This window comes from Hydractinia symbiolongicarpus, chromosome 14 (assembly GCF_029227915.1).
Source record: "Hydractinia symbiolongicarpus strain clone_291-10 chromosome 14, HSymV2.1, whole genome shotgun sequence".
Lineage (NCBI taxonomy): Eukaryota > Metazoa > Cnidaria > Hydrozoa > Anthoathecata > Hydractiniidae > Hydractinia > Hydractinia symbiolongicarpus.
Window position 1 is genome coordinate 13,300,281 of NC_079888.1, and position 27,370 is coordinate 13,327,650.

Genomic DNA, 27,370 nt, shown 5'->3' on the forward strand with positions numbered 1-27,370 from the left:
TTTATTTATTTATTTATTTATTTATTTATTTATTTATTTATTTATTTATTTATTTATTTATTTATTTATTTATTTATTTATTTATTTATTTATTTATTTATTTATTTATTTATTTATTTATTTATTTATTTATTTATTTATTTATTTATTTATTTATTTATTTATTTATTTATTTATTTATTTATTTATTTATTTATTTATTTATTTATTTATTTATTTATTTATTTATTTATTTATTTATTTATTTATTTGTAGATTCATCATTTTTGGATATGTTCCCGAAATTGAAATTAAGGGAACATCCCTTATCATGGCTTAGACTAAGAAAGAGGTGTTTTTAACTTGTGAATTTGAGTTAGGGGAGTTGTAGAGACTTGTTTCTAAACAAAAAGGCATATTTACTGTCATCCTGTTGCATATAAATTTGTTAACACGCTCTTAAGTACTTGGTTTCAATTTCGGGAACAACGATGTGCATACACTTATAGAAAAGGCATCAGAAACTGGTTTTAATTGGGTAAAAACAGGTTAAAGTGTTAATGAAAATTGACTACTGTCCACCTGGTTCCACCCACATTTCGACTTATCTATCTAGAAATTAGAATAATTTTCATTTCTCAAGTATTCTACAGTATACTTATGTTACTGCACAACATAGCCGTAGTTTTATGAGATTTCAAAATTTTTGCTTTTAGTCGTCTCGTCTCCCTTTTCTTCCGTTTTCGACAAAAGTATTGATTTCTAGACTGGTTATTAGTTACTAAACGTTATTATGAAACACTGAGAGTATTTTTACGTAGAAAACTTAAAATTAATTTTTTTTCCTGCTTCTCATTATACCCCTGAAAGGCAAAAATTCGAGAATTTCAATTTCGGGAACAATGTCATATCTGAAAATCCGCAAAATCTGTGGCTTTTTCTACTATATCTCCTAAACTTTGATGTTGGTTTCGTTAAATCTGATGTTTAGGAAGCACTTAGTGGTGTTACTTTCTGCAAAAGCTTTTACGAAGATTTAGAAATAGATATAGAAAAGGTATTTATTTCAATTTCGGGAACATTTATACTGTTACAGTTGTACAACGCCGACATTGACTATTCACCACTCATGCGAGTCTGTTACCATTATATTATTATATGCACTTCTACCACTGTAGTGAGTAGTACCTATACTTATGACTAAAGCTATATGACTCAAGTCTAATCTCTGAAAAGCGTAGATTTGATAATCCTGAATGAACAAGTCCTAAGTCAATTTCGGCAAATTCTACACAAGGCACAACTTTCTAACCTTTTTGTAATATGATTTTGATAAATCCTTATTTAGTGACAGCTACATTAAATACCATCTTTCGCTTAGACATACACCAGTGCATTGCATGCATGAAGCGATTCTCCAATTTATACTTTTTTATGCAGAGGGAGGTTACATTTTGCCTTAGTTTTTTTCCGAGTGCGAATAATTCAAGTACTTTCTCAATTTTGAATTTTTTTACGGTAATTCGACCGAATATCTAAATCTTGGTAAGTATTTTTCATGAAACCAGTACACTTAATTTGCAGTTCAAACAAAAATCTCTTTTATTTTTTACATTTCCCTAAAAAAAACTTTTTGTTCAGTGCGGACTTTGGGCAAAAGCGTATTCTCTCCATCTTTTTCCAGCAATGCCTTTGCTTGTTCATTTTCTTGAAGCAACCGCTTGAAATTTCTTGTGTGAATCCGACTATCCTTGTCCGCTGTAATCATCATTCCAAAGATAGAGCGTATCAGTTTTAAATCAGTATCACTGAAAACTACCATATCTTTTCTGCTGGCTACCCAGCTTGGTATTGACAATGCATTTGATGCAGTAGCACTTTCTTCTTTCGAAGATAATTCTTCCTTGCATTCTAAAGACATTTTAAGTTGCTTAACAGATAATAACTAATTTTAAATGTAGTATAAGAATTTAAAAATCACACCTGCACCTCCTTCTTTCTTTATTATGTGACGTATTTCGTCCCGCAAAACTATTTCAGAAAAATTTCTAAACCGTGTACTTAGAACAATCTTTTCCCTGACGATTGCTATTGTAATTTTTTCCCGCTTGATGTCTTCACCAAAGTGTTTAGTAATTTCTTTAACAATGTCGTCGACACGGTCGTCCACATGATCATCTTGAGGAAAGACTGTGTGAAGTGACGCACTAGTTTCAGCTGCATTTTTTGATTTTTTCTGCAAGTAATAAATTTTTTTTTTTGCGGTTTCTTTATAGTGACACATCAAGTGGGTAGGATTTCCTCGCATCTCTGTTTTTATGCGCCTTAGAAACCGCTGACTTATGGATTAAGATTGCGGAGATGCGAGGTCGTTTTTGGGAATGTCCCACAGCTTTTCCCCAGAACGAATTGATCTGGGCAGTAACCATGGATGATGACATCTTTTTCCCACTCCAACCCACAAAAACAGCATCGTCATCAATGGAGGCAATACCATCCAATTTGTTCCTAATCTTTTCGACATAGACCAGAGTATCTTTTTAAAGCTGTGGTGTGAATACAATAACAGCAGGCCCAGCAGTAAGAACAGCCACTACATAAAGGTTGTTTTCATTCTTGTTATGGCCTTCTTGAATTCTTTTAGCATCATGTTTGCTAAGGCCCCAGTTCTTCACGCATTGTCCAAGAAAAGATTCATTAGAATATAGTCGCGGACATTGGTGAACTGTTTCAAAGAGGGTAATAATTCTTTGCATTTAAAAGATTTTACCACTTTTCGGCAGTACCGGATGACTTCAAATTCGTCCAGTTTTCTGACTTCTTCACCAGTAAACAATTGGCTAAGCTGCTCTATGTCACGTTTCCAACGATTTTTTTTTGCTTTTTTTCAGTAGAATGAAATTCAATATTCGCACATTATAACAAGAGAAGGTATCTTATCTTGATATTTGCCATACTGTTGCTTGCTTAACAGAAATTTATAAAAAAAGCGGAGAGAGTGGATATAGCTCTTCACTGTTCCAGCCTTTCTTCTGATGTCTAAACCAACTAGCCATTTATCCCTGATGCCTTTGTCTTCGGTTCCATCATTATCTAATAAAGAGAAAAGGGATTGCAAAATTACTATATAAAAGCAGATTTACACTTTCATCATTGAAAAAAAGACAATACTCGGGCAAAAGTGAATATGATAATTGCCAACTACTAGCTAGCAACTATTTTTTAGACGGTATTTTTTTCCTGTCTAAAGGACTGATTACACGCCACTTTATATTCAAAAACTTCCTGAACATACGCATTGGTAATTTCTAATTTTCGTCTCAATATAGTTTTTTTCTTCTTTGATAGTAAGTAGAAATGCTTTGAATCGTATTCGAAAATACTATCAGGCGTACAAATTACTGATCAGGAAGTAATGTAAAAACGAATCTTAAAAGACGGTGTCCCCTCCATATTGCGTAATGTATATTAAAAAACTTTAGAAAGTTAATTGAATTGTAGCAAAAATAAACCGTAGAACTCATTGCTTTTAAAATTGATTAAATTTGTTGTGGTTATCACGCCTGAGACTTTTATAGTTTTCCTTTTTTCTCAAGAGATTTTATTTGTGTTATTTTTGTTGTTCTATTAATATTCTGCAATAAGAGATACCAAAATTATGCACCACTAAGATTGAATTTTCATCTACAAACATTGTTTTAACGAATTAAATATTACCGTGAAATTCATTTTCATCAGCAAGTAGAATTAATTTTCCTATACCATCACATTTATTTTCTAAACAGAAAAAGGATAAATTGTAAACACTACCTTATTAATATTTTTTCTATTGTTCTTATTATCAATTTCAGACGTTAATGCTTAACGTTATGGCTACGAACTCTGATAAAAATGATTACCTTCAACATCATTTGCGCTACCAGATGGGATGACTTCGTTTTGTACCACAGTAGCCTTGTTTTCACATTTTTTTTTCTAAAAAATAATCTTTATAATTTCATTTTACTGAAAACAAAAACAAAAAACAGAAACACCATATGGCAAGAAGATTAAGGCAGCCACAAATAATTTTGTACAACGCATAAAATAAGGAGTTTATTTACCTTTGTGTTCTTTTGCTGGATTGCCAATGTCATTGTGTGGTACAAGAAAATCTATTTATGAATTCTGTTCTCCTGCGACATCTATGAAAATTCAAAATCTAATAAGTATTTTTACTTAAAAGTGTTTTCGATCTGTATTGTAACAGCAAAAGCCCAAACGTTGTAGCGACTAATTATAAATTAGAATTATAAATTATATAAAAAAGGTTCTATTATTAGTTAAGGAGGATTAATCTCTAATATTATTATTTTACGTACATGTAAAGTGTTTCAAGGACAAAGCAAATGACTTTAAAAATATATATACGGTTAGTTTCTTTAAACTCCTCTTTACTTCTATCTTTTGACAAAGGTTCTGCAACATCCTTCTTGTTTGTATTTTAAATAATTTTATCTTTGTTACTACAAAAGAAAAGCTACTCTAAAAATTATAAAGCACTTGAAATAATGTTATAATAGTTCTTACTCTTTTCTACTTTTGCGGTGATTCAGTCTTTGTCGCTCGTGCTGTCAGAATCCATTGGTAAGTATTTAGTCCGCTTTACGTACTGTGAGCCAATTTTTTTTTTGAGATCTTTTTGACCATTTCACATTCAACTTCGTCTTCGTCGCTTTCTCCACTTATCTCTGACTCTGACTCATTTGGTTCCACATAAATTTCGGCTTCTGGCAAACATCTTCGATAAGTTGCTGGATCAGTGATTTTGTGTGTGCTTTTTAAATGATTGTGAATCCGTGCAACTACTTTTGTACAGGCGGAAACTGCACATACTCTTTTGGGGTGTTTTCGTTTCTTTGCTTTTCTTTCGAGATGCAATTGTCCGGTTTGATTTGCCAAACCCGAAGCATTTATTTCATCCATGTTGTGAGCTTTTATTACATGCTGTTTCAAATTTGTCTTTAATTGACCGCAGATTGGGCACTTTAAGGTTTTGCTGCTAACCATTTTTTGTTAGCCCATTTGAAAAAAGCTAGGATATAGAAAAAGAAGAATAACAGAGGGATCGAGATGTTATTTCGCTCCTGAGCTTTCGCAGAATTTACTGCACGCATTGTTTCGCATAAATCTTCTAACAATTGTTCTTCCTGTAAAACACAAGTTAATTTTCTTTAAAAATGATTAAGAAAGTATATTTAGTAGAACTCTTTAAATTAGGAAGGGCTACAAAGTTTTATTTTGTTCTTGCGAATCAATGTTTGTGAAAAATTGTATTCCATGTGAGCCTAAACCTTGAAATTAAAATTCTGTTTATGTAATTATGAGTTCCACATTTTGTTTATTTTTAAAGCCTGCTAAAATTCATGTAATGGGGTACACCGCGAGAAAGTTAGCCATTGGATTATTCACCCAACCTATGAGAGAAAAACATACATTTGCACGATAAAATGTGACGCAAACTCTCACAGGCAGTGGGAAACAATATTTTAAAATATAAGGGATAGAGGTTCTTTTAAAAGGATTTACAGTTTCATTTAGCAACACTGCGTGCGACAACTGTGTGCCACAGAGGTCAAGTAGACGTGGCACTTGTTCAGGCGTAAACACACACTTTAATCATTGAAGTTAAGAAACTATCTTCTATAAGAGCTTGGGACAGAACATAATAACAATGTCAACGCACCCATAACGGCATAAGAACACCTAAAACCCATTAACCACCTAACATGGTGGTATAATGGTCACGTAGACAATACACAATTTTGATTAACATCAAATCGAAATTGTAAGTTGCTTATCAAAAATATGTTGATGAACCTTGCTTAAAATGATTAACAACCTGCACTTTCACTGCTTGAAATGACTGAGCACGTGAAAATGCAACATAAAGTTAGCGATGACGAAAGCAAGGTCTACGTAAAAATATACCAACTTTTTCAAACGTCTTGTTATGAGTACGTTTATTTGAAAGGGTAGATTAGTATCATTTCGACAGACGGAAGTAAAACAGGTTCACCTCTCAGCCAGAATTTTACAACCAATAACATTTGCATGCAAATTACAAACCATTAACCTTGTGCCATTATAAAACATTTGGAATTCAATACAACCTTGATGTGGATCATCTGTTTTTTGTGGCACCTGACCACTACCAAGGTTTATAAGAAATTTAGCAAAAACTTGCCCTCCTGCAGCTCTCATTTTTGTGTAGAGGTGGAAAATTCGAGTCAAGCGCCAGAGTTTTGTGCTTTAAAAAATTTTTGTAATTAACCTTTTATCATTACAAAAACATTTGAAATTTTAATACAACCTTGTGTGGATCATCTGGTTTTTGTGGCACCTAACCACTACCAAGGTTTATAAGAAATTTAGCAAAAACTTGCTCTCCTCCGGCTCTCATGTTTCTGTGAAGGTGGAAATTCGAGTCAAGGCCAGAGTTTTGTGCTTTAAACAGATTTCTATAATTTGTGAGGTCCAGCTCTTCTGACAACAGGGAGTACTGGATGGAAATTCCCTTCCAAAAGAATAACCAGGGCTTCCATCGAGTCAGGGAAATCAGGGAAAGTCAGGGAATTTTATCTGTGGTCAGGGAAAGTCAGGAAAAAAAGACCCATTTTGGGGGAAAGTCAGGGAAAAGTCAGAGAATTTTTTGTCATTAACTTGACTTAGACTGATGAACTTTATTTCTATAAATTCAGTGGAACTAACATACTCTTGACCATTTTATGTAGTATATGGATTAAAGCTCTTGTAAGTTATGTTGTGACAAATACGGTTTAAACGGTTTTAGTTAATTTGTTTTTCTGTTTGGCTGTAGAATTTCTTGAAAAAGTCAGGGAAAGTCAGGGAATTTAACCTCAAAAAGTCAGGGAATTTGATACCATATTTTTGGTGGAAACCCTGATAACATTACCTGCAAAGGGAACATCACTATTACATATTATCACTAAACATTCCGTCAATTGCTTTCAAAGCATATTTAGGTATTATGCTGGCTTCATCAAATATAATGATGTCCAGCCTTCTTAAAAATGCAGCATGGTCACTATTGGGTTTGATATTACATGTACCGCCGTCTAAAACAGGGACTGGTAACTTGACAAGAGAGTGCGCAGTTTTACCATTCTGCAAAAACGTAGAAGCAATACCTATCCAGGCACAAGTAGCAACATACAGAGTTCTTGCAATAACTTGTAATTATATGTGAAAGTTTAACCTCTTCCACCTAGCCCATCTAGGAAGAAAATATCAACATTATTGTTATTATGGTTGGCGGCATTGAGAATAGAATCGGCTACATAAAGTTGCTCAGCATTTAACTCATTTCTTCAGCATTTGGCAAATCATCAAGCAAAGCTTTCTGTAAAACAGAAAGATTAAAATCAGTAAAATTCTTACCAAACTGCTGAATAACACCTTGAATTTTATCTTGCATCTTTTTTTCTTGCATCTGTATTTCGGGGTGGTGACGACGCAAGTAATCCTCTATCATTGCAGCACAAAAGGTTTCCCTCAATTCATGGTGAGTTATTTGTTTCACCGTGAATCAATATAAAAAAACGCTTTTCTTATTTCAGATCAAGAAGCATATTCCACCAACTTATTCATAGTGCGAATCCAAAGATTGTCATCAGCTAGCAATCCTTGTGCTAAGCATGCGTTTTTAAAAGAAGAGTTTCTTCTTAAAAGAAGTAGCACCGACAGGAAGTGCAAAAAATATCTTTCACCTTCGCGGATGCTGGCATTCTTCATTCTACTTACTCTCTTTTCAGCAACGCATTGCCTAACTATCCACCATTTCTGTTGTTTTATAGCCCGAAAAACGAAGTAGTAAGTTATTACAGTGTACAAAAATCGTTGAGTATGCTCATCCTGCTAGTTTAATTAAAACCAGACTGTTAACATCGTCTTAGAATTTTTAGCCCTGTCAGCAGCAACAGCCTTGTTGCCTTCCCTAAAAAACACTTGTTGGTTATTTGGAAGGTGAACAAAAAGTCTTACACTGAAATGACTGAGTATGAATGGGAAATTCACAAAGACGGCAAATTGCTTCAGGTGCAGACACATATCTAACATATAAGAATGTTGTTACTTCGTCATGATCGCCACCACCACCACCACCGTCACCAGACTAAAACAAACAACAAAGAACTAAGTACAGAACCCTGATGTACACCAACATTTACACACCAACAATAAATTCATCACTAAGTGAATCGTTAATCCTGACACGACTTTCTACCATTTCTGTACATAGACTGTACCATCGTAACTAGCCACTCATCCACACCTAATTTTCTCATAGCCCACCAAATAACTTTACTTGGCACTCTATCAAAATCTTTCTCTAAATCTACAAAGGCAAAATAGAGATTCTTTCTCTTTTCTAAATACTTTTCCTGAAGCTGTCTGAGTAAAAATATTGCATCTGTAATGCCACGCCCTGGAACAAAGCCAAATTGCATCTTATCTATATCAATTCTTTCTCTAAGTAACTTATCAATCACTCTTTCAATAACTTTCATTACTTGATCAACCAACTTCAAACCTCTATAGTTACCTCTTTTTAAATGCATTACCCTTGCCCTTGAAATAATTCACTATAACACTCGACTGCCACTCACTCGGAATAGCACCATCCTTTATAATCTGGTTAGCAAGACTTGTAAGCTCAACTCCAATATCCAGATGCTTTTACCATCTCTGCAACAATACCTGATACTCCTGCAGCCTTGCCAATCTTCAATCTCCTAATAGCCTGCACTACCCATTCTGTCTTGATCTGCATAGCTGGCCCTTCTACAACATCATCATCAGACAAATTATCCTCATCCCAATCAAACTCAGTGTTAAGCAACCTCTGATAATAATTCTTCCAAGCTACCCTTTTCTCCTTCTCTGTGCTAGCCAAAACACCTTCATCATTACGTATACACTTCTCACCTACAACATCTTGATTAGTCTTCTTCATTTGCTTTGCTATCTTCAATACCTTATTGCGCTGGTCTTCCCTTCTTAACACATCTGCAAATCTGTTTTTCTCTGCTTCTGATTTTGCCTTATACACTGCTGTACGAGCACGACGCTTAGCTTCTAAGTAAATATTTTTTCTACCACCTGACTTCCACTCTTTCCAAAGTTTCCTCTTTTCCTTTATACACTGGTCAACCTCATTATTCCACCACCAGGTCTGTCTTTGTCTAGCTAGTCCTTTCGTCCACCCACAGCTATCATCAGAAGCTTCTAGAAGACAATTCTTCGAAGTAGTCCAAGTACTTTCAACATTGTCACTATCACATTTACCATTGTTTGCCACAATGTCTTCCTTCAGTTTCCAGACTTTACGACGGGCCTGTACTTTTCCTTGGCTTCTTTAACACTCTTCAAGATAATATCACAAATCAGCAATCTATGCTGGGAAACACACTCTTCCCCCGATATAACTTTCACGTCCTTCACCACTTTCTTGTCTGACTTTCTAACCAGGAAGTAATCTATCTGTGTCTTACAACCACCTGACCCATATGTTATTAGCCTACTCTGTCTCTTACTGAATGGTGTGTTGCAAACCACCATGTCGTTGCCATTCCAAACTCAAGCAATCTCTCCCCTTCCTCTTTTCTGCTCCCAAATCCATAGCCTCCATGCACACCCCTCTGTAACCTTAGATGACTTCCCAACATGACCAATAAAGTCGCCGCCCACCATGACAAGTTCAATGTCTCCAAACTTTGATGTGACTGCTATTAACTCATCATAAAACTTATCTTTATCTTCCTCACTGAGTCCACACTGTGGAGCATAAACGGACAGAAAAGTGACAATCCTATTACCTATCAAAAACTTTATCACTATAATACGACTATTAACACGCATAACATCTATGACTTTTTCTACCCACTTATCCGCAACAAATATGCCAACTTCTCCATATCCATCACTATTACCAATCCAAAAAAGCTTATACCTTGCCCTCCTACCTTCCACAAATCTCACTGAAGCTCCTCTCCACCTGACTTCCTGAACACAACACATATCAACAGATCTACGTTCTAACATTTCAACTACTTCTCCTGCTCTACCTCTCAACATTTACACTAGCCATTTACACTGTACCAACATTTACACTGTACCAACATTTACACTAGCCATCCTCAACCTAGTGTTATCTACTTTGTGATGTGATAGCTGGGTAACGGTCTGACGATGCTCACACCTGACATCTCTCCTACTGTGCGCGACGCCTTCACTCCTTAGAGTTCCAGCCCCGTTTACACAGTTTGTCTGATCAACTGTTCTTACGGCCATTAGTAAAGAGTTTTGGCATTGTTTTACAGCTGGATGCCCTTCCTAGCGCCAACCGTTCACAAACCGGACTGGGTGTTTTTTAAAGTGACACCATCACTATGTGGCATTTCACGGGACTTCCACAATCGCCCCTTTAAACTAAGGTATGGAGGAGGACGTTTAACTCCTAATTTGTCTCTTAAAGAGACCCTTCACCCATCTACATATCAAAATTCAAGTTTTGGATTCTTACTGATTGTTCCGTCATTAAATTGCGTAGGAAAATGCTTAGTTCACTCACCCTCTTTCATGCACGAAGAATTGTTATTTAGGCGACCACATGGCCCATGGATCATACAAAACTTCTATTCTTACAATTCAGCATTCTAGTCTTGATCCGGAATCTGTGCACAAATCAAGAAGTTAATATCATCAGCATTTCGTAATTTAAACTCATTAGATGTAAAAAGCATATAAACATGCGGTAAACCTCTTTTCTGAAACTCAATAACATCTATATGTGCACACAGAACACCTAAGAACCATCTTTTAAATCTTTTTCCAACGCATGTAATTTTCATTTAAACACCTTTGCAACAAATCTAGTCTATTGGAATCAGATTGACCATGTAACAAATTAGTAACAATTTCTGGCCATTTTGGGTTGCAAGTAAAAGTTAAGAGCAAATCTGGCTTACCTTATTTGAAACTAAAGCCACTGCATCGGTAAAACTGATGTATGTTACGCAGAAAACCAGAAAAGGTAGAAGGCAAGACAACAACATTACCTGCTCGTAGGTTACGTTGATGTGGCGCATTTTTGCGGCAATCAAGTCCATGATAAGACTCTGCTGGAAGTTGGTTTTGTTTCGACGAATAAATGCAAGCCGTTGACCTTCAACTTTAACATATGCGTCTACTAACAATTGCTGAAACATTTTGACTGCTAAATGATGGACAGAAAATTCTCGCAATGCTGTAAATAAAATATTTCAACTGCGTAAGCCTATTTCTAACTGCAGTTGCATGCTCCCGGACATTGATCATGTTCCCAATCAGGCTCACCACGTGGAAATAAAATGACACATCAAAGGATCGATGTTGCATGATGTATAAGAAGTTTGCTGCAATCACTTGGATAAACAAAAATATCTTTTGCAGAAGGAGGCGCCCTATTTCCAACGAAAGTAGCAGCAACTTCCTAATGCAAAGGGGAATTATACCTTTCGCGATCATTACCCTCGCGTATTACTATATTACAAGAGAAGGCGGTCTGTTTTTCACTGCTGCTTTGTCTGTTTCTTCACGTTCCACTTCAGCCATATTTTATGAGCTGCAGTTTATGGAGAATAACATCTTGAATTGTCTGCATTATTTAATGATTACAATGAACATGTGTTGGATTCTCAATGCGCATGTTTAAGGCAGCTGCAGCCTTTACAATATGCAATTAGCTAAAATTAGGTATTTCATTCTGCGGAGGTAATAAAGCAACATACCTGTTAAATAATTGACCACATATTCTAACGCAGGGCAGTCCCTGACCTGACGGTGGTCGAATGTTTGCTGACAAAGAAGCAAAACTAAATGCATAATTGTATACACAGACATACTTACAAAGTTGTTTAGCTTGGGCAGAGTTGTTGCTTAATAATTCACGTATTTCAGCAAGAAATTGTAATATAACAGGCTGTTACCACTTTGCCATTGTGAAATAATAGCTCACCAATATTAAACTCGCCTGTAGAATGCGTAGGAGGTTAGACTTTGTTAATTCTAGCCAAATTTAATTTAAGAAACGTGGAGCCTCGGATCGAGAAGACACGATTATTCTGCCCTACACCTTACTGCTGTTTGCTTCAGTAGTTCATCTTCTCTTTTTGCACGATGACGTTGTGCATCTACCTGAAGGCGAGCATTTGCGCCTTCTACATTTTCTGCCGCTCGTCTTGGACTTTGGCGTGGAGCATCTGCTGCTTTACGCTGTTGGGCCTGTTCTAAAATTTCATTGGCTCTCTGTTCCCTGGGACGTTCAACATCAACTCTTCTCCATGCGTCAACAACATTTAAATCATTTTGTAAGCAGGGAATCGCATAATTATGATCAATATTTACAACAGCGTTTTCCTGGGAAATATTATTTGCATTCGTGTTAACGCTGGCAACTTAAAGGAAAATAAAAATTGACAGCAAAAAAACTTCGCCTCTTAGCTAGCTCTAACAAAAATGCAGGGAAACAAAAAAAAAATGACCGAAAAGTATATCCTAAGAATACAAAAAGTCTTCTCAGAAGTATAAAAAAGCAAAAAACGATGCAAATTATAGTAAAGAAACTTTCCTTAACACCTTGTTTAGTCTTCTTGCTAATTTTGTTAAATTTCGGACCATTCGTTTCTCTTTCGACAAGCATAAGATGTTTCGACGTTGACAACCAACAGAAGGCCGAAGTTTAAAGGAACAATTGAATATGTTTAACAAGGCTCCTTGATTGGTTGATTTTAGAAAATAGCAATATAAAATGGAATCTTTTCCAAAGTATGCCGCAGTGTATATTTTTCTGTGCATTTTAAAAAAATAGTAAGGCCGTAACAGGGCGCGTCTCTTGCGAACAGACAAACAAAATACAGCTATTATTATAGAGACTTTAAATTCCAAATTTAGAAAAATCCTTTATTTTATTCAGGTTTTTATCCAGTCAGAGGGAAAAAATAACTTCTGTTGTACAGATCTTCTTATAAGAACGTTTGATCTTCAGCTGTAAGCGTGCTTTATTTTTGACAAAATGTCAGCTTCAATGTTCTTATAAACTAGGTTCATATGTTGGAGAGAAAAAGAAACAACAATTTCATTTAAGCTTTTGCCTGCTTCAGCGAGCATGATTACACAATCTTTTAACAAATTTATCGCATTATAAAATAAAATAAAATAAAATACAAAGTAACAATAGGTTCATATGTATTTTATGTCTTTTATGTATATAAAATCTTGAAAAATCTTGCAGAATAGTTCGAATTGTTTACTCGCAGAAAAAAATCTCCGTGGAATTCTTCCATAATACTGATTTGTGAACAAATAAAAGTAAAAAATTTCGTTTCACCAACACAAAAAAATTTTATTACATTGTTTTCCCTGATTAATGTTAAAGTTTGTCATTACGTCAGAGCTGTCCAAGTAACCATTTGATGTTTTTGTCAAGAAACAATTTTTAAATGGAATGAGAGAAAACAAACATGCTTTGTGAAGTGAGCCTTCCAAGGAAAAAATTGTTTTGACTGAGCAAAATCACTAGAAATTTCATTTTATCAAAAAAATACTAACATGGTAACTCTCTCAATACAAAATAGAACAGAAGCTTAAAATGTGACAGAAAAAAGCAAGAACATCCTATTCAAAGTTGTGAATCGCTTGGAAGAGCCCTTACATTTTCGGACTTTAATGCAAAAACAACAAGAGTATTACAGTCCAACTTTCCAACCATGATAAGAAAGTCAAATTAGTATTCTAATTCTCAAATCACAAATGTGTGACTTTTAAATACTGTCAAACTACCATTTTTGTCCCCTAAGAAACCCCTACACTAGGTCAACTATTGTTTTACAAGTCTTGGCATCAACCATCAGAATAGCCCAATATCTGGCAGATACATGCTATTATCCCATTACCAAATGTTAATAATTACATTGTATGACAAACTAATTTTGCAAATAATGCAAGTAAACAATGCGCACTACTTAACCTCAAATTAAAAATTTGCTTATAACTATTTTCGTTTTCATGTTACTCTGTTGTTTGGAATGTATACTTCCCGGAACGAAAATGGATATGGAAGGAAGGTCTATTGTGTTTTCAGCATAAAATCTGAGCATACAATAGGGTATTTCTAAAAGCAGTACATCCAAGTTCTGCTCAAACGATTTGAAGACTACTAGTAACCTGTAGGGAAGACCTTATTATAAAACATAATCTGACTAAAATGATAGCATGATCAATAGGCTGATGAACCTTTTTATTTGGATTATTGCAAAGAAATAATGTTTTCTTTTGTATATAATTTGAATTAACAATTAGTTATCTTCCTGTATTGAAGAGTGTACAAAATAAGCTTCTTAAAAACGTCCAAACTTATTTTTATATCGTAGTTTTTTTTATCTTCATTAAATCCTTGTTACTCCAAACACTAGTATCGATAGAAGTGTCCAGTCATATTTTATTTCATCTTAGTGTTTAATGTTTTTTTTTATTTCAGAAACCTTCACAACAATAGTATAGATTACGTATCAGAAAATGCTTTCTTTGGCTTGCACATGTTGGTGTACTTAAATCTAAGTAACAACAGGATTTCCATTGGTAACAAAGAATTCGATACTGCCTTCACACCACTGCACATGCTCAAGATACTGTAAGTTGCTTAAAACACTGCTGTTTCTTAAACAGTCATTAACCCGCTGCTTGTCGACAGACGGACATAAAGTTTTCGAGCATTATAACGCAGACTAGCCGTGTTAAGCCACAAGTAACTGTGTGACCTGGCGTTGAACGCCTGGTGGAGCGCTTAATGAGAGTCGTAAATTGTGCCACAGATCTAGATTGAGTGATTTAGTACAGGTATGCAGTATGCCGTAAATGGAGTGAAACGCACACAGCATCATAGTGTTTCGGGTGTAATATATTTTTTTTAAAAAAAACTTTCCCGCAATTTTAGCTGAAATAAAAACCCGTTGCTACCCGACAAATTATTTTATTTCGCGGAATAAGTTTTTATGAGTATCCTAAAATTATTTGTGACACCGGGGTAAGCGCTTAGTACAGGTAAACTGTGTTGCACATCCGTATAAGCATAATATCCTTTTCAAAAAAACTACACAGCTTCAGCTTAAATAAAAACAGGAAACAGTCCGTTGGTGACACTGGGCTGAGCACATATCGGCGTAACATCCTGTTCAAAAAATCTTCTTTTTGAATGTTAGCCCTTCTGCCTTTAACAACTGCGTAACAGGCAGAAAGATGCGGGAGCTTGCTGAAGAAATTTCTTTTTACGGAAACATTTTTGAGGCTTTAAACTACAGTGGAATCTCTTTAAAGCGGACATGGTCTAAAGCAGACACATCTATATAACGAACACTATTCCTTGGAACGGACTGATATCAGGTCAAACTCTCACAAGAAGATCTCTGTGAGACGGACAGTTGTAAGGCGGACACTCTATAAAACAGACACTTTTTTCACACCAAATGGCATTTTCCCTTGAAAAATCTCTGTGTAAAGCGGATACATAAAAAAAAACACTTTAAATTTCGATTTTCATCTTTATTTCATACATTTTTTAACTTTTTTATTTACATCTCTAAAATCTGTTTCTGACATTGGAACGAAAGTGATGATAATGAGGAGGAAAATCTTAGTTATACACAAGTAGTGAGCCTGCTCGATAGGATTTGTCGCAGCACTATTATTGACGAGAAAAGTAAAGACATACTATCATCAGTTACGAAAAAATTGGAGGATCTTCAAATATCAAAGAGAAAGCAAGCTTCAATCAAAGATTTCTTCGAGTAGATTATCAAATACAATGTATTTGTTAATTGACATTTGTTTTTGTTTGTATAACAATAGAGCGTATGAATAATAGAAGTTCACATTCATCAAATTATATGTCTCATTTCCTTGATTTAAAAGTAATAGACGAAGAAACAACGTGTATAAACAAAAAGTCATGTGAAAGTGATTTTTGGATACAATCTCTATAAAGCGGTCACCTCTGTAAGACGGACATTTTTTTGCACCAATGGTGTGAGACATTCCACTGTATTATCGAGCGCAGATGATAACTTCTAAGGAACATATATTCATATAAAGTTGTAGCGATTCTTTCGTGCGAAGAAACAGACTGAAAAGATCCTCACTTCACCTAGCGCCCGCATCTTTTTGTCTGTCACACAATTGCTAAAGCCGAAAGGGTTAACCGCGAAAATGTGAACATTCCAAAAGCTCTATTGTATCTTTGGTTTAAATAAAAACACAGGAAACAGTCTGTTGTTACCATGTCCAGTTTAAGTTTTCACGACAGTAATAAAAGGTGTAGCTACCTAACCTATGTACCGTGTAGCCTTGTGGTTATGGAGTTCGCTTTGTAATCACAAGGTCCGACGTTCGGTCCACAGCGCGGGCATGTTTAGCGTCTTCATCACCGCTATGGGTCAACCCATGCCATGTGAGGAAAATTGGGTAGGCAATGCCAGTGTATACCTAATGTATACATTCAGAACACAGGACCCACATTGATAACAGTGTTTTCAACACTGAAGTGGCTATATTCTGTATAAATATTCGGAATAATAATAATAATAATAACTGCATTTAGCATAAGAATTAGTGATTGAGAATTTTGTTTAGCCAAACTGTACTTTTGGTACTTTCACTTTTTAGCCAGAAGTAGCTAAAGAGCTAGCTAGATTGCCACAACTCTAACATAAAAATAAATAATGATATACCAAACTAAAATATAAAATCTAGGCTGGTTGTAGGTTGCCAGGTGACTTCAGCAGAATGCTGCCTCGAAATCTACGTTTGTAGCCAAAATCATAAAAATGGTTTCTTTAAGATTTATACATAGATAGAAGACGTGACGCAGAAAATAAATATTCCTATAGATACAAAATATTTAGAAAAATAAGAGGGCAAAAGATGACTTATACAAACTTCACACCATAAACTACAATGGCCTTCGTAGCATGTTTCCTTTTTTTCTCGTTTTGCCGTGATTCCGAAATTAAGCTGTGTGCAACCAAAACAAAGTCCGTAAAAAACGAGTTCTGCAGGGATTTAAGCTGCGCGCAACCCTTTTTAACAAAGTATGGCTATAGAGATATCGCACACTAACATTATTTTTACCTTGTAACAGAATTTAATATTGAATACTAGACGGATTTGAATCGTACATAATGATGACTAAGTTGAAATGACAATTCGAAAAGTTGTGTTATTTTTTTTATTTTTTATTCATAGTGATTTAAATTCCAACAAAATATTACTTATACCTGCTGATGCATTTCTTGGTTTATCATCTCTTCAAACATTGTAAGTGTAATTGTCCACATGGTATTTAGTGTTTGTCTCGATTACTTAGTTTTATACTAGTAGCTAGCAAACCACATTCAGCCTGTGTGATTACTATTGATAGGCTCCTAACGTTCACGTCAAATTGCTTTTATAACTAAAAGAAATGCACGTTTTTGATAGGCGTCACCAGATTGAATGTCAACTTGCTTTACATGTTATAGTTTTATCGAAGATAATATGTTGTACCAGGAGTTGTAAGATTTTTATAAGTAGAAGTGAAGTAGGAGGAGAAATGTTGATGATTCAAGTAGAAGTGAAGTAGGAGGGAAATGTTTATCATTCAAGTAGAAGTGAAGTAGGAGGGAAATGTTAATCATTCAAGTAGAAGTGAAGTAGGAGGAGAAATGTTGATGATTCAAATAGAAGTGAAGTAGGAGGGAAATGTTGATGATTCAAGTAGAAGTGAAGTAGGGGGAAATGTTGATGATTCAAGTAGAAGTGAAGTAGGAGGGAAATGTTAATCATTCAAGTAGAAGTGAAGTAGGAGGAGAAATGTTGATGATTCAATTAGAAGTGAAGTAGGAGGGAAATGTTGATGATTCAAGTAGAAGTGAAGTTGGAGGGAAATGTTGATGATTCAAGTAGAAGTGAAGTAGGAGGGAAATGTTGATGATTCAAGTAGAAGTGAAGTAGGAGGAGAAATGTTAATCATTCAAGTAGAAGTGAAGTAGGAGGGAAATGTTAATCATTCAAGTAGAAGTGAAGTAGGAGGGAAATGTTGATGATTCAAGTAGAAGTGAAGTAGGAGGGAAATGTTGATGATTCAAGTAGAAGTGAAGTAGGAGGGAAATGTTGATGATTCAAGTAGAAGTGAAGTAGGAGGGAAATGTTGATGATTCAAGTAGAAGTGAAGTAGGAGGAGAAATGTTAATCATTCAAGTAGAAGTAAAGTAGGAGGAGAAATGTTAATCATTCAAGTAGAAGTGAAGTAGGAGGGAAATGTTAATCATTCAAGTAGAAGTGAAGTAGGAGGAGAAATGTTAATCATTCAAGTAGAAGTGAAGTAGGAGGGAAATGTTGATGATTCAAGTAGAAGTGAAGTAGGAGGAAAATGTTAATCATTCAAGTAGAAGTGAAGTAGGAGGAGAAATGTTAATGATTCAAGTAGAAGTGAAGTAGGAGGGAAATGGTTATCATTCAAGTAGAAGTGAAGTAGGAGGGAAATGTTGATGATTTAAGGGTCACCTCTGATGTACATTAAAAAAAACAATGACAATAAAATGAAGATTTGCCAGCTAAGTAGATGCTTTGAATGTCGATGTAAAAAGTTACTACTGGTGTGGCGTAATGAAATAAAGCTTCTTGTCACCAACATTTATCGAGGCAGAAAAAGAATTGTATTAGAAAGGCTGGGTGGTATTTTTTGCGGGCCTTGCACTGTTCAAGGTTTTACTTTATATTTGGTCTCAAATTATTTTTGATTTTTACTTGCATTTTCTTGCTTTATAGATACATTAAGTTTAACAAAGTAAAGATCATCGAGAAGAAAGCGTTCATTTATTTAAAGAACATCACCGCTTTGTAAGATTTTCGATTGTTCCTTGTTTTTTAACTTGATTTTGTATCCTATCAAATGCATATATAATAAATGTTAATTGCTAGGAGAACAAAGGAAGTTTGACATTATTTTTCAATGTCTATGCTTCAGTCAGGCTATTCCACGAGACCGTTAAGTTGCAATTTGATTAGAAAAAAGAGTAGTATTGAGAAGCAACAAAGAAATTAGGCAGCGTTAAAATTTGTCAAGTAGTGAACTCCGTGCACTTCTTTCTGCTGTCCTTTAAAGTCTTTTTTTAAACTAAATATTTCAGATACTTGAATACGAACGATCTATTGTGTGATTGTTCAGTCGGTTGGCTGAGAAATTGGATTAAGAAGATGTCGTTGCAAAATACAATCACAGGCATATGCTCTTCTCCGCGTTGGCTCGAAAACAAAAATTTTATGAATGTGTTGGATACAGAGTTAGTGTGTGGTAAGATGTAGTTTTTCTTGCGCGTCAACAGAGGTTGTTGTAGTATTGAGTATGATTAAAAGTGTTGCTAATGGTTTTCTACTTAAGAAAGATCTACAGAACGGCGATGATACTGTATTTTGTGTTTAACTACAAGAAATATCTTAAAAAACCGCAAAAAATTGTACATTTCTTTATTTATGTTTATATTTATATTTCTACGTTTATAGGTGAAGGATCGATGATGTATACACACCGACCAAAAGTTGTCGCTCACCCGAGAAGCAAGTACGCCTTTTTCCGTGGAAATACCACACTTCGATGCGTGGCCACTTCTTCTACAAATTCTCCGTTAATTATTCAATGGTACAGATCCTCTACATCGGTTGATCATGTTAAATCGGAAATGTCTGATCAAATACAAGTTGGTGTCTATGGTTATAAACGTATGGCAAAACTCACCTTGAAGGGTCTTAGTTTTGATGATGGCGGAGAATATTGGTGTCACGTGTTTAACGTATACGGTAGTGATTGGTCGGCTAAAGCAAATTTAAGTATAGCTGGTACGTTCATTTTATTCCAGGTTCTTTTTTTTAACAATCTTGCAAACAAAAGCAAAACGAGAAACTATAAAGTCATTGTCTTAATGTTTTAACTAAATATAGGTACAAGTTAATTTTTTTTTCGTGAAACAGCCAGTGTTGGTGCTGACAATAAAATTTAACAAAACAGGACTGGCGCTAAAAAAAATTGAAATAGGTTGGTACTAAATCAAAAAAATAAAATTATATGAGAATGTCATGCCGTTACTATTTTCAACTTTAAACTCTCGGGTGTTCACCATTGCCTTCTAGCATAAAGAATTGCACCACTCTCAATACTTTCATTCATCGTCTTAAAGACATTTTGAACATTTTTCTTGTCCGTGTCGTCTCTGTAAAACTTACATTTTCGGGTTGGGGTATATCTAATACAAAATATTCAGTTTGATTTTATTGTTTTTCTGTATATGTATTTTATGTTACTAGTCGATTTCTATTAGCTCAGATGCTATATTATTGTAACTCGACTATAAATAATTGAAATAAATAAATAAATTCCTTAATGACATAAGTTTGAAAAACCAGACTGCGTGGAAATTGTCTGGATAATTCTACCACCTAACAACACCTACTCTTAATTAACCTAAATTCTACACGTAAATGAGTTTATCTTTGTTTTATTTTAGTGGCCCCATCATTATCGCCAGCTATTAGTAGAGACTTGATCGCACGAAGTGACGAAGACGTTTTCATACCTTGTTCCGCGGAGGGAATCCCCACACCCAACATTCAATTTACCAAGGAGAACACTCCTCTACCTTTTCACGCTGTGGTGGAGAAACGGATTGTTTACATTGACCATCATTTTGTCATCAAAAAGCTCAAGATTGAAGACAGCGGGATGTATTCGTGCACGGCCAAAAGTCCCGTAGGCGTTGCTAATGCTACCGTACGTTTAACCGTCATAGGTAATAATAATACCTCATGCTTTTATTGTCTTGATGTTTTGTTGTTCTTTAATGTTTTACTCCACATGCGTGGTAATTCAAGGAAAAAATGGCACTCCATAAATATTTTAAACCAGTTGAACCGATAAGGTTCCAAGTTCCAATGGGTCAGATATACCAGAAAAATAATTTTGAGATATTATTTTGTTCTTTCTTTTTCAGAAGAGCCAAAATTTATAAGACCAATGAAAGATAAAGCCGTTGTGGCTGGTTCAACTGCTGTCGTTGACTGCATTGTCAGCGGTAACCCCAGGCCAAAAATCACGTGGTACAAGGATGGCACATTGTTGAAGTCCACCAGAAGAGTTAAACTGTCTAGTCAACTTTTAGTTGTACCATATTTTCAATATTCTGATGAAGGCATATATGAATGCAGAGCCTCAAACAGATTAGGTACTGTTCGTCAGAAGGCCCGTTTATCGATTGGTACAGACGCTGGTTATTCGTCGTCTAAATTGCCGTCCGATATTTTTATTGTCGTCATTGTAGTTACAGTGGTCGCCGTTATTGCGTTGACGTCGCTCGTTTGGTTGGCTCTTATCTGTTACTGTCGGAAAAAACGTCGCGAAAATATCCCCTCTAGTAAGCAAGTAAGCAAGCATACGAAAGACTCGTTGTCACAGTTACCGAAAGAGTATATTTTACGTTGTAATGGTCGATTGGTATCAGCTCAAACGAAAGATGATATACATGCAATAGATGCTACTTCGGAGAGTTTATTACTTGAGACTAGGACTTATTTACGGCAACAACAGGGTTATTTAGAAGACGGCGACAAACGGCAAAATGACGACGACGAAGACGATAGTGGTGTTGCACTCGTGTTCCCAACGTTCGAACGAAATCGTGAAAGCACAGGAAGTAGAGGCCTTAAAAATTATGAAAACTTTGCAATGAAAACGTCAAAACTACAGCCGACAACTGCCTATGTATTACATCCTAATCAACTAGGTAGTAGCAACAATTCAGCGTCAGAGGTTAACAAACATAAGCGGTTTAGAGGAAAGCTAAAAGGTGTGGATACCTCACGATTAATATCGATAAAACCCTTTCCACGCTTCCCTCCTGCTATGCACGAGGATAACTTTCGTGCTTATATTACGTCATCGAGTGGTATTGAATCTGGAGAGAGCAGCTCCTCATTGGATACTACTTCGTTAACGAATAATTTGACTCTATGAACTGCACGGGTTTCTGTTGGTACCAACCCATCTAATAGATGCACATGTTATTTAGTTTAAACAAAGACTTTTGCCCGTAGTTTTGATGAGCAGAAGCTCTTAAAAAATATCTTTTTAATCGGCGGCTATTTTCAATAAAGAGAAAATGAAGTTGTTTTACAATGCCTTAGCCTGCTTTCTGAAGCTTCATGGGCTTCTCGTGCGTCGCCTTGTAAAATCGTTTTTGGGGTAGGAAATTTTAAAAATATGCAAAACATCTTGTTGTTTATATGTTCTATAACTTAATTTATATTCTTCCAAAGTATTTATGTGTAATCATTTTTATATGTTTGACCACGGTTAAGTCTGAAACATTGCAGTTAATTTAATCTACTGATTGTCGGTTCTTTCAACCAGCTAAATGAAGTCTGAGGACTAAGTATCCAATCCATTGGAGTGTATAGCAGGACACGTGACCTTCCCGTCAACGATGACTGGCTTAATTTTATATATATAATATATTTATATTAAAATCTAAATAAATTGTAAATAGCCCAACCGAGTCGTTATGAGCGGTTCGTACTAACACGTTGTATATATTACTTTATGTGTATACGATAGAAAATACGTGTTCTAAATGTTTTCATTGGCAACTTAGTTATCAGTTCCCCTCTTTCAAAAAGCTTCCTCATAAGACAAAAAAAATGTCGGAGAAGATTTGTTTTTGACGAAAGTTTAGAGCTTGACGCACATCATTAGACTGCGGGTGAATTGGCTCATTTGAAGCATCATCATCTGCGTCTGCTTCTGCAGGATGTTCTTCATCAAAGACATCGATAGGATCTCGTCATCAGTCATTATTGGCTCTGTGTTGATGACAGAATCATCAGCAGAGACGAGATTATAGGAAATAGAAAGAAAGATGGCGGACGGACGTGTGTGCGTGTTTTTATTAATTTTATTATTGTTAATGGCTAGGGATATTGAAAAATGTCCAGGTCCATGGAAAGAACAGGATTTTACAATTGTGCACCGTCGTTTATTAATATTCCTGGATATACATTTGAACAGAGAGACCGTGTTTCGCCGGGAGGAGGAGTTGGCGCTTACATTAGCAACAGCTTAAATTATGTTAGAAGACTCGATTTGGAAACTTATGATGTCAAATGCATTTGGTTAGAAATATTTTCCGATTACACAAAGTCTTTTATTGTTGGTATACTTTATCGACTACTGAATACCTCAAAACACCTCAGTAAAATCTTTAACAATAATTTTCAAAAAACTTTAACAAAAATAAATAACGGAAACAAAGAACTCATAATACTGGGACACATTAACTGTAATTATCTTATAAAAAATAACTAAACCGTTGACAGATTTACTATCATTAAATGGCCTCATACAAACCAACAAGGGACCAACAAGAATTACGGACACCACTGAGTCGCTTATTGATGTTATTTTGACAACAAAACCGGAGAATCTAATGGAAATTAAAATCGTTTCAACCGCGCTTAGTGATCATTATGCCATTGGGTGCAAAAGAAAACTTAATAACATTAAACAACAGTATGAAACAATAAAATTTAGAGATTATTATTTAAATTACAATTCTGGTGAATTATCACGCGATTTGAGTAATGAAAACTGGGATTCAGTTTATGCTGAACGAAATCCTAAAAAACGCCTGGGATACATTGAGAGATATTGTAAGTCGGAATTTCAACAAGCATGCCCCAAATATTACCAAAAAAGGCAAAGGTAAAAAATCACCACGGTTGACACGTGATATAAAATTGGAAATGAATTACCGAGACACGTTGAACAGAAAGTTTCTTAAATCAAGAACTCCCACTGACTTTAAAAAATTCAAGAGTCAAAGAAACAAAGTAAATAACCTTGTTAGAAAGGCTAGAAACGAACAAAGTAGGACACTCCTGCAGGAAACGGCAAACGATCCTAAACGATTTTGGAAAACATTAAAAAGAATTTTTCCCTTAAAAGAAAAAATCTCAACAGTTAAATATTTTATTATTGACGGCATAAGAAACTCAAATGCAAAATCTATCTCATCACGTTTTTGTTCTTACTTCTCTACCACCGTTTCGAAACTGAAAGCCTAGGCAATGCCACTGAAAAATTTCATCTGGGCAAAACCGAAGGAAAGTAATTTGAAAACAGGTACTACCTTTGAGTTCACTGAGGTCACAGTTAATGAAGTTTTCATCCATCTCAAGAAACTCAAACGTAGTAAGGCTTGTGGTTCTGACGATCTTCCACCAGGCATGTTGAAAGACAGCGCAAAACACTTAGCCAAGCCTCTTTACCATGTCATCAATGCCTCACTAAGATCTGGTATAATACCGTCCGATTTCAAGCTTGGCCAAGTGACGCCCATTCACAAATCAGGACGTAAAGATGACATGGACAATTATCGTCCAATTACCGTCTTTCCTGTTTGTTCGAAAATTCTGGAAAAATGTATTTACAACCAGTTATTTAAATTTCTAGAACAGAATAAACTGTTATCTGAAACTCAATTTGGCTTTAGAAAGAAAAGCAACACGGAACTTGCTGCCACACTATTTCTTGACACAATAAGAAGGAATATAGACAATGGAGAGTTAACTGGTGCAATCTTCATACATCTTAGCAAAGCCTTCGATTCGCTAAGTCACGCACAAATCATTGAAAGCCTGAAAAGTCATGATGTTACAGGAATTGAAAAGGAACTTTTCATTGACTACCTCTTTGGTCGGAAGCAAACTGTGAAAATAAATAATGAAACATCTGAACATGAGTCAGTCACCTGTGGTGTAACGCAGGGCTCGATTTAAGGTCCCCTTTTATTCTTAATTACATTCAATGACATTGGCAGCGTCAAACTGTAAAATACTGACATACGCTGATGACACTGTCATTTATGTTTCTGGTAAAACAAAAGATAGCATCGAAAAATTGTTGACTGATGACTTCAGTCGTGTTGCAGACTGGCTCGAAATGAACGATCTTGTTATAAATATGAAAAAAGGGAAAACGGAATGCATGCTGTTTGGCACTACTCAACGTATCAAAAATAAGACCTTGGATATAGATTATCGGCATCAATCACTCTTTCACCAACTCCTACAAGTATCTTGGTGTAAAATTGGACCAAACGCTTTCACTATCTGAGCACATCGAGTCGACATACAAGAAAGTTAGAGGGAGATTATACTTGCTTCAGAGAATCAGACCTCAGTTAACCATCGAGACTGCATCAACAATTTACAAGACCATGTTGATACCAGTTTTCACGAATTGTTCAATCATTACATGTTATTCTACCAAGACGTATCAGGTAAAGTTGGAAAATTTAGAAAAGCGAGCAAATCGTATTATATTCAAGAAGAACGTGCCAAGAAAATCTAAACCAGTATCAATTAAAGATCTGTTAAGGCAACGTCTTTGCCTTCAACTTTTCAAGTGTGTTCATGGAGACGTGTGTGAAAACTTTGTAAATTATTTTGAAAAAATGACAAACAACACAAGAAATAAAAATCATTTACTACGACTACCTAAGATTAAGCTGGAATCAAGTAGAAAAAGTTTCTTTTTTAATGGTGCAGAAACTTTCAACGAGCTTCCTCTGCAAATACGTGCTTCGACATCAATAGAAGATTTTGTAAAATTATATGAAGAGTTTTTTTAATTTGTAAATATTAATTTTTACTAACACATTTTTAGTTATTATTTTAAATTTTATTACTATTTTTGGGGGGCTGGAAAACAGGACCCATGGAAGAACAGAAATTTTGTAATTATATATATTTTGTATATTTTACTAATTTTTTAATGGAAAAATCCTGTATAAATATTCGTTATAAATAAATAAATAAATAAATAAATAAATAAATAAATAAATAAATAAATAAATAAATAAATAAATAAATAAATAAATAAATAAATAAATAAATAAATAAATAAATAAATAAATAAATAAATAAATAAATAAATAGAGGTTTCTTAAATTTGGAACATTAAAAAAATGAAAATAAGTAGCGATTATTTTATAGCGACAGTTCTCACTAGGTTCACCTATACCTTACATTTACGAGAATTTTTTTGTAATTAAACTTTTGGCAAGAACTAATTTGTTGGCAAAGCCTAATAATGCGAGAATTAAAGTTTTCAATAAATAAGAATAAAAAAACGTTTTTCAAAAAGTTTCCCAATGATTTTCGTTAGAACTACTTTATTCGGAGAAACTTTCGCGAGAGAAACTTTCACGAATTTCGCGTTCTTCGGTCTTTTTCGCGAAACTTTGTCTCGCGAAACTTTTAAAAATGGCTATTCGCGAAAGTTTATTCAGTACAAACTTTGTAAATTGTCGATTCACGAATGTTTATTCACTAAAATCTAAAAAAAATTTGCTGGTTTTAAAAGTTATTTCTTGACTCGCCCTCACTTGGCTCGCCCTCTCGATAAAAAAAGAGACAACTGGCGCTGGGAACGATATTGGAATAAACTTAGAAGCAAACAAAAGCGATGATGTTTTAAATGTATGTATGGCTTATAACCGAGTTATTGGCGAAGAAGACGATGACGACGATGCGTGGGAGCCGAGAGAAGACGAGCCTAGAAATGTGTTTGATCTGTTTTGTAATTTTGACGATGAACCCAATTTGTAAATAGAACTTTTCACATACCATTAGAAAGAAAATTACATCGTTAAAACGTTTATCTCGCCAAAAAATTTTTAATTTGTAGATTCGCGAAAATTTACCCAAAAAATTTCGCGAGTTTTTGGACTTTTGGATTAACAAAAACTCACGAAATTCGGGAAAATTAATTCTCTAAATTACTAAACATAAAACCCCTCTTGAAAACTATAATCTATTTCCCAGTGAATCACATCGTCCTGTCGTATAGAACTTACTGGACTTGGTTTTCGTAGGGAACTCGATCGAGGGCCTTGGTTAACAGAAATTGCGCCTCGGTGGTGTTTCCCAATATAAGAGGAGCTGCGATATGTAAAAAAAAAATAAACAACCCGGCTTACACTGTTCTTTTCCATTGAAGAATAATTCAGGGTTTTCCCCGAAAATATGGTATCAAATTTCCTGACTTTTTCTAGAAATTCTACAGCCAAACAGAAAAACAAATTAATTAAAACCGTTTAAACCGTATTTGCCGCAACATTACTTTAGAGCTTTAATCCATACACTACATTACTACATAAAATAGTATGTTAGTTCCACTGAATGACTAACAGAACCTGTCAGTAATTATCAAGCC

The 27,370-nt window shown here is 35.0% G+C and overlaps 2 protein-coding genes across 3 annotated transcripts in view; both read left to right on the top strand.

The window, feature by feature from the left end:
- Positions 1-22,736, top strand: part of LOC130625856 (leucine-rich repeats and immunoglobulin-like domains protein 3) — a 56,432-nt gene extending 33,696 nt beyond the window's left edge. For both annotated transcript variants that reach the window (XM_057440970.1, XM_057440969.1), the window contains 7 exons: positions 14,555-14,707; positions 17,314-17,385; positions 18,877-18,948; positions 19,239-19,402; positions 19,612-19,944; positions 20,610-20,891; positions 21,093-22,736. In XM_057440970.1, coding sequence (XP_057296953.1) covers positions 14,555-14,707; positions 17,314-17,385; positions 18,877-18,948; positions 19,239-19,402; positions 19,612-19,944; positions 20,610-20,891; positions 21,093-22,111 — 2,095 coding nt within the window. In that variant the 3' untranslated portion in view covers positions 22,112-22,736. The remainder of the gene's footprint in view (positions 1-14,554; positions 14,708-17,313; positions 17,386-18,876; positions 18,949-19,238; positions 19,403-19,611; positions 19,945-20,609; positions 20,892-21,092) is intronic.
- Positions 22,737-24,958: 2,222 nt separating this feature from the next.
- Positions 24,959-26,116, top strand: LOC130625190 (uncharacterized). Its single transcript, XM_057440254.1, has 2 exons — positions 24,959-25,105; positions 25,188-26,116. The coding sequence occupies exons 1-2, from the start codon at positions 24,959-24,961 to the stop codon at positions 25,782-25,784; spliced, it is 744 nt and encodes a 247-aa protein (XP_057296237.1). The 3' UTR covers positions 25,785-26,116.
- The last annotated feature ends 1,254 nt before the right edge of the window (positions 26,117-27,370 follow it).

What these genes read in the sequence shown, in the direction of transcription:
- LOC130625190 (XM_057440254.1), top strand. Translation starts at nt 24,959, where the DNA reads ATGACATTGGCAGCGTCAAACTGTAAAATACTGACATACGCTGATGAC. An exon ending in GGCTCGAAATGAACGATCTT is followed by an intron (nt 25,106 to 25,187) that starts GTTATAAATATG and finishes CCTTGGATATAG; the next exon opens with ATTATCGGCATCAATCACTC.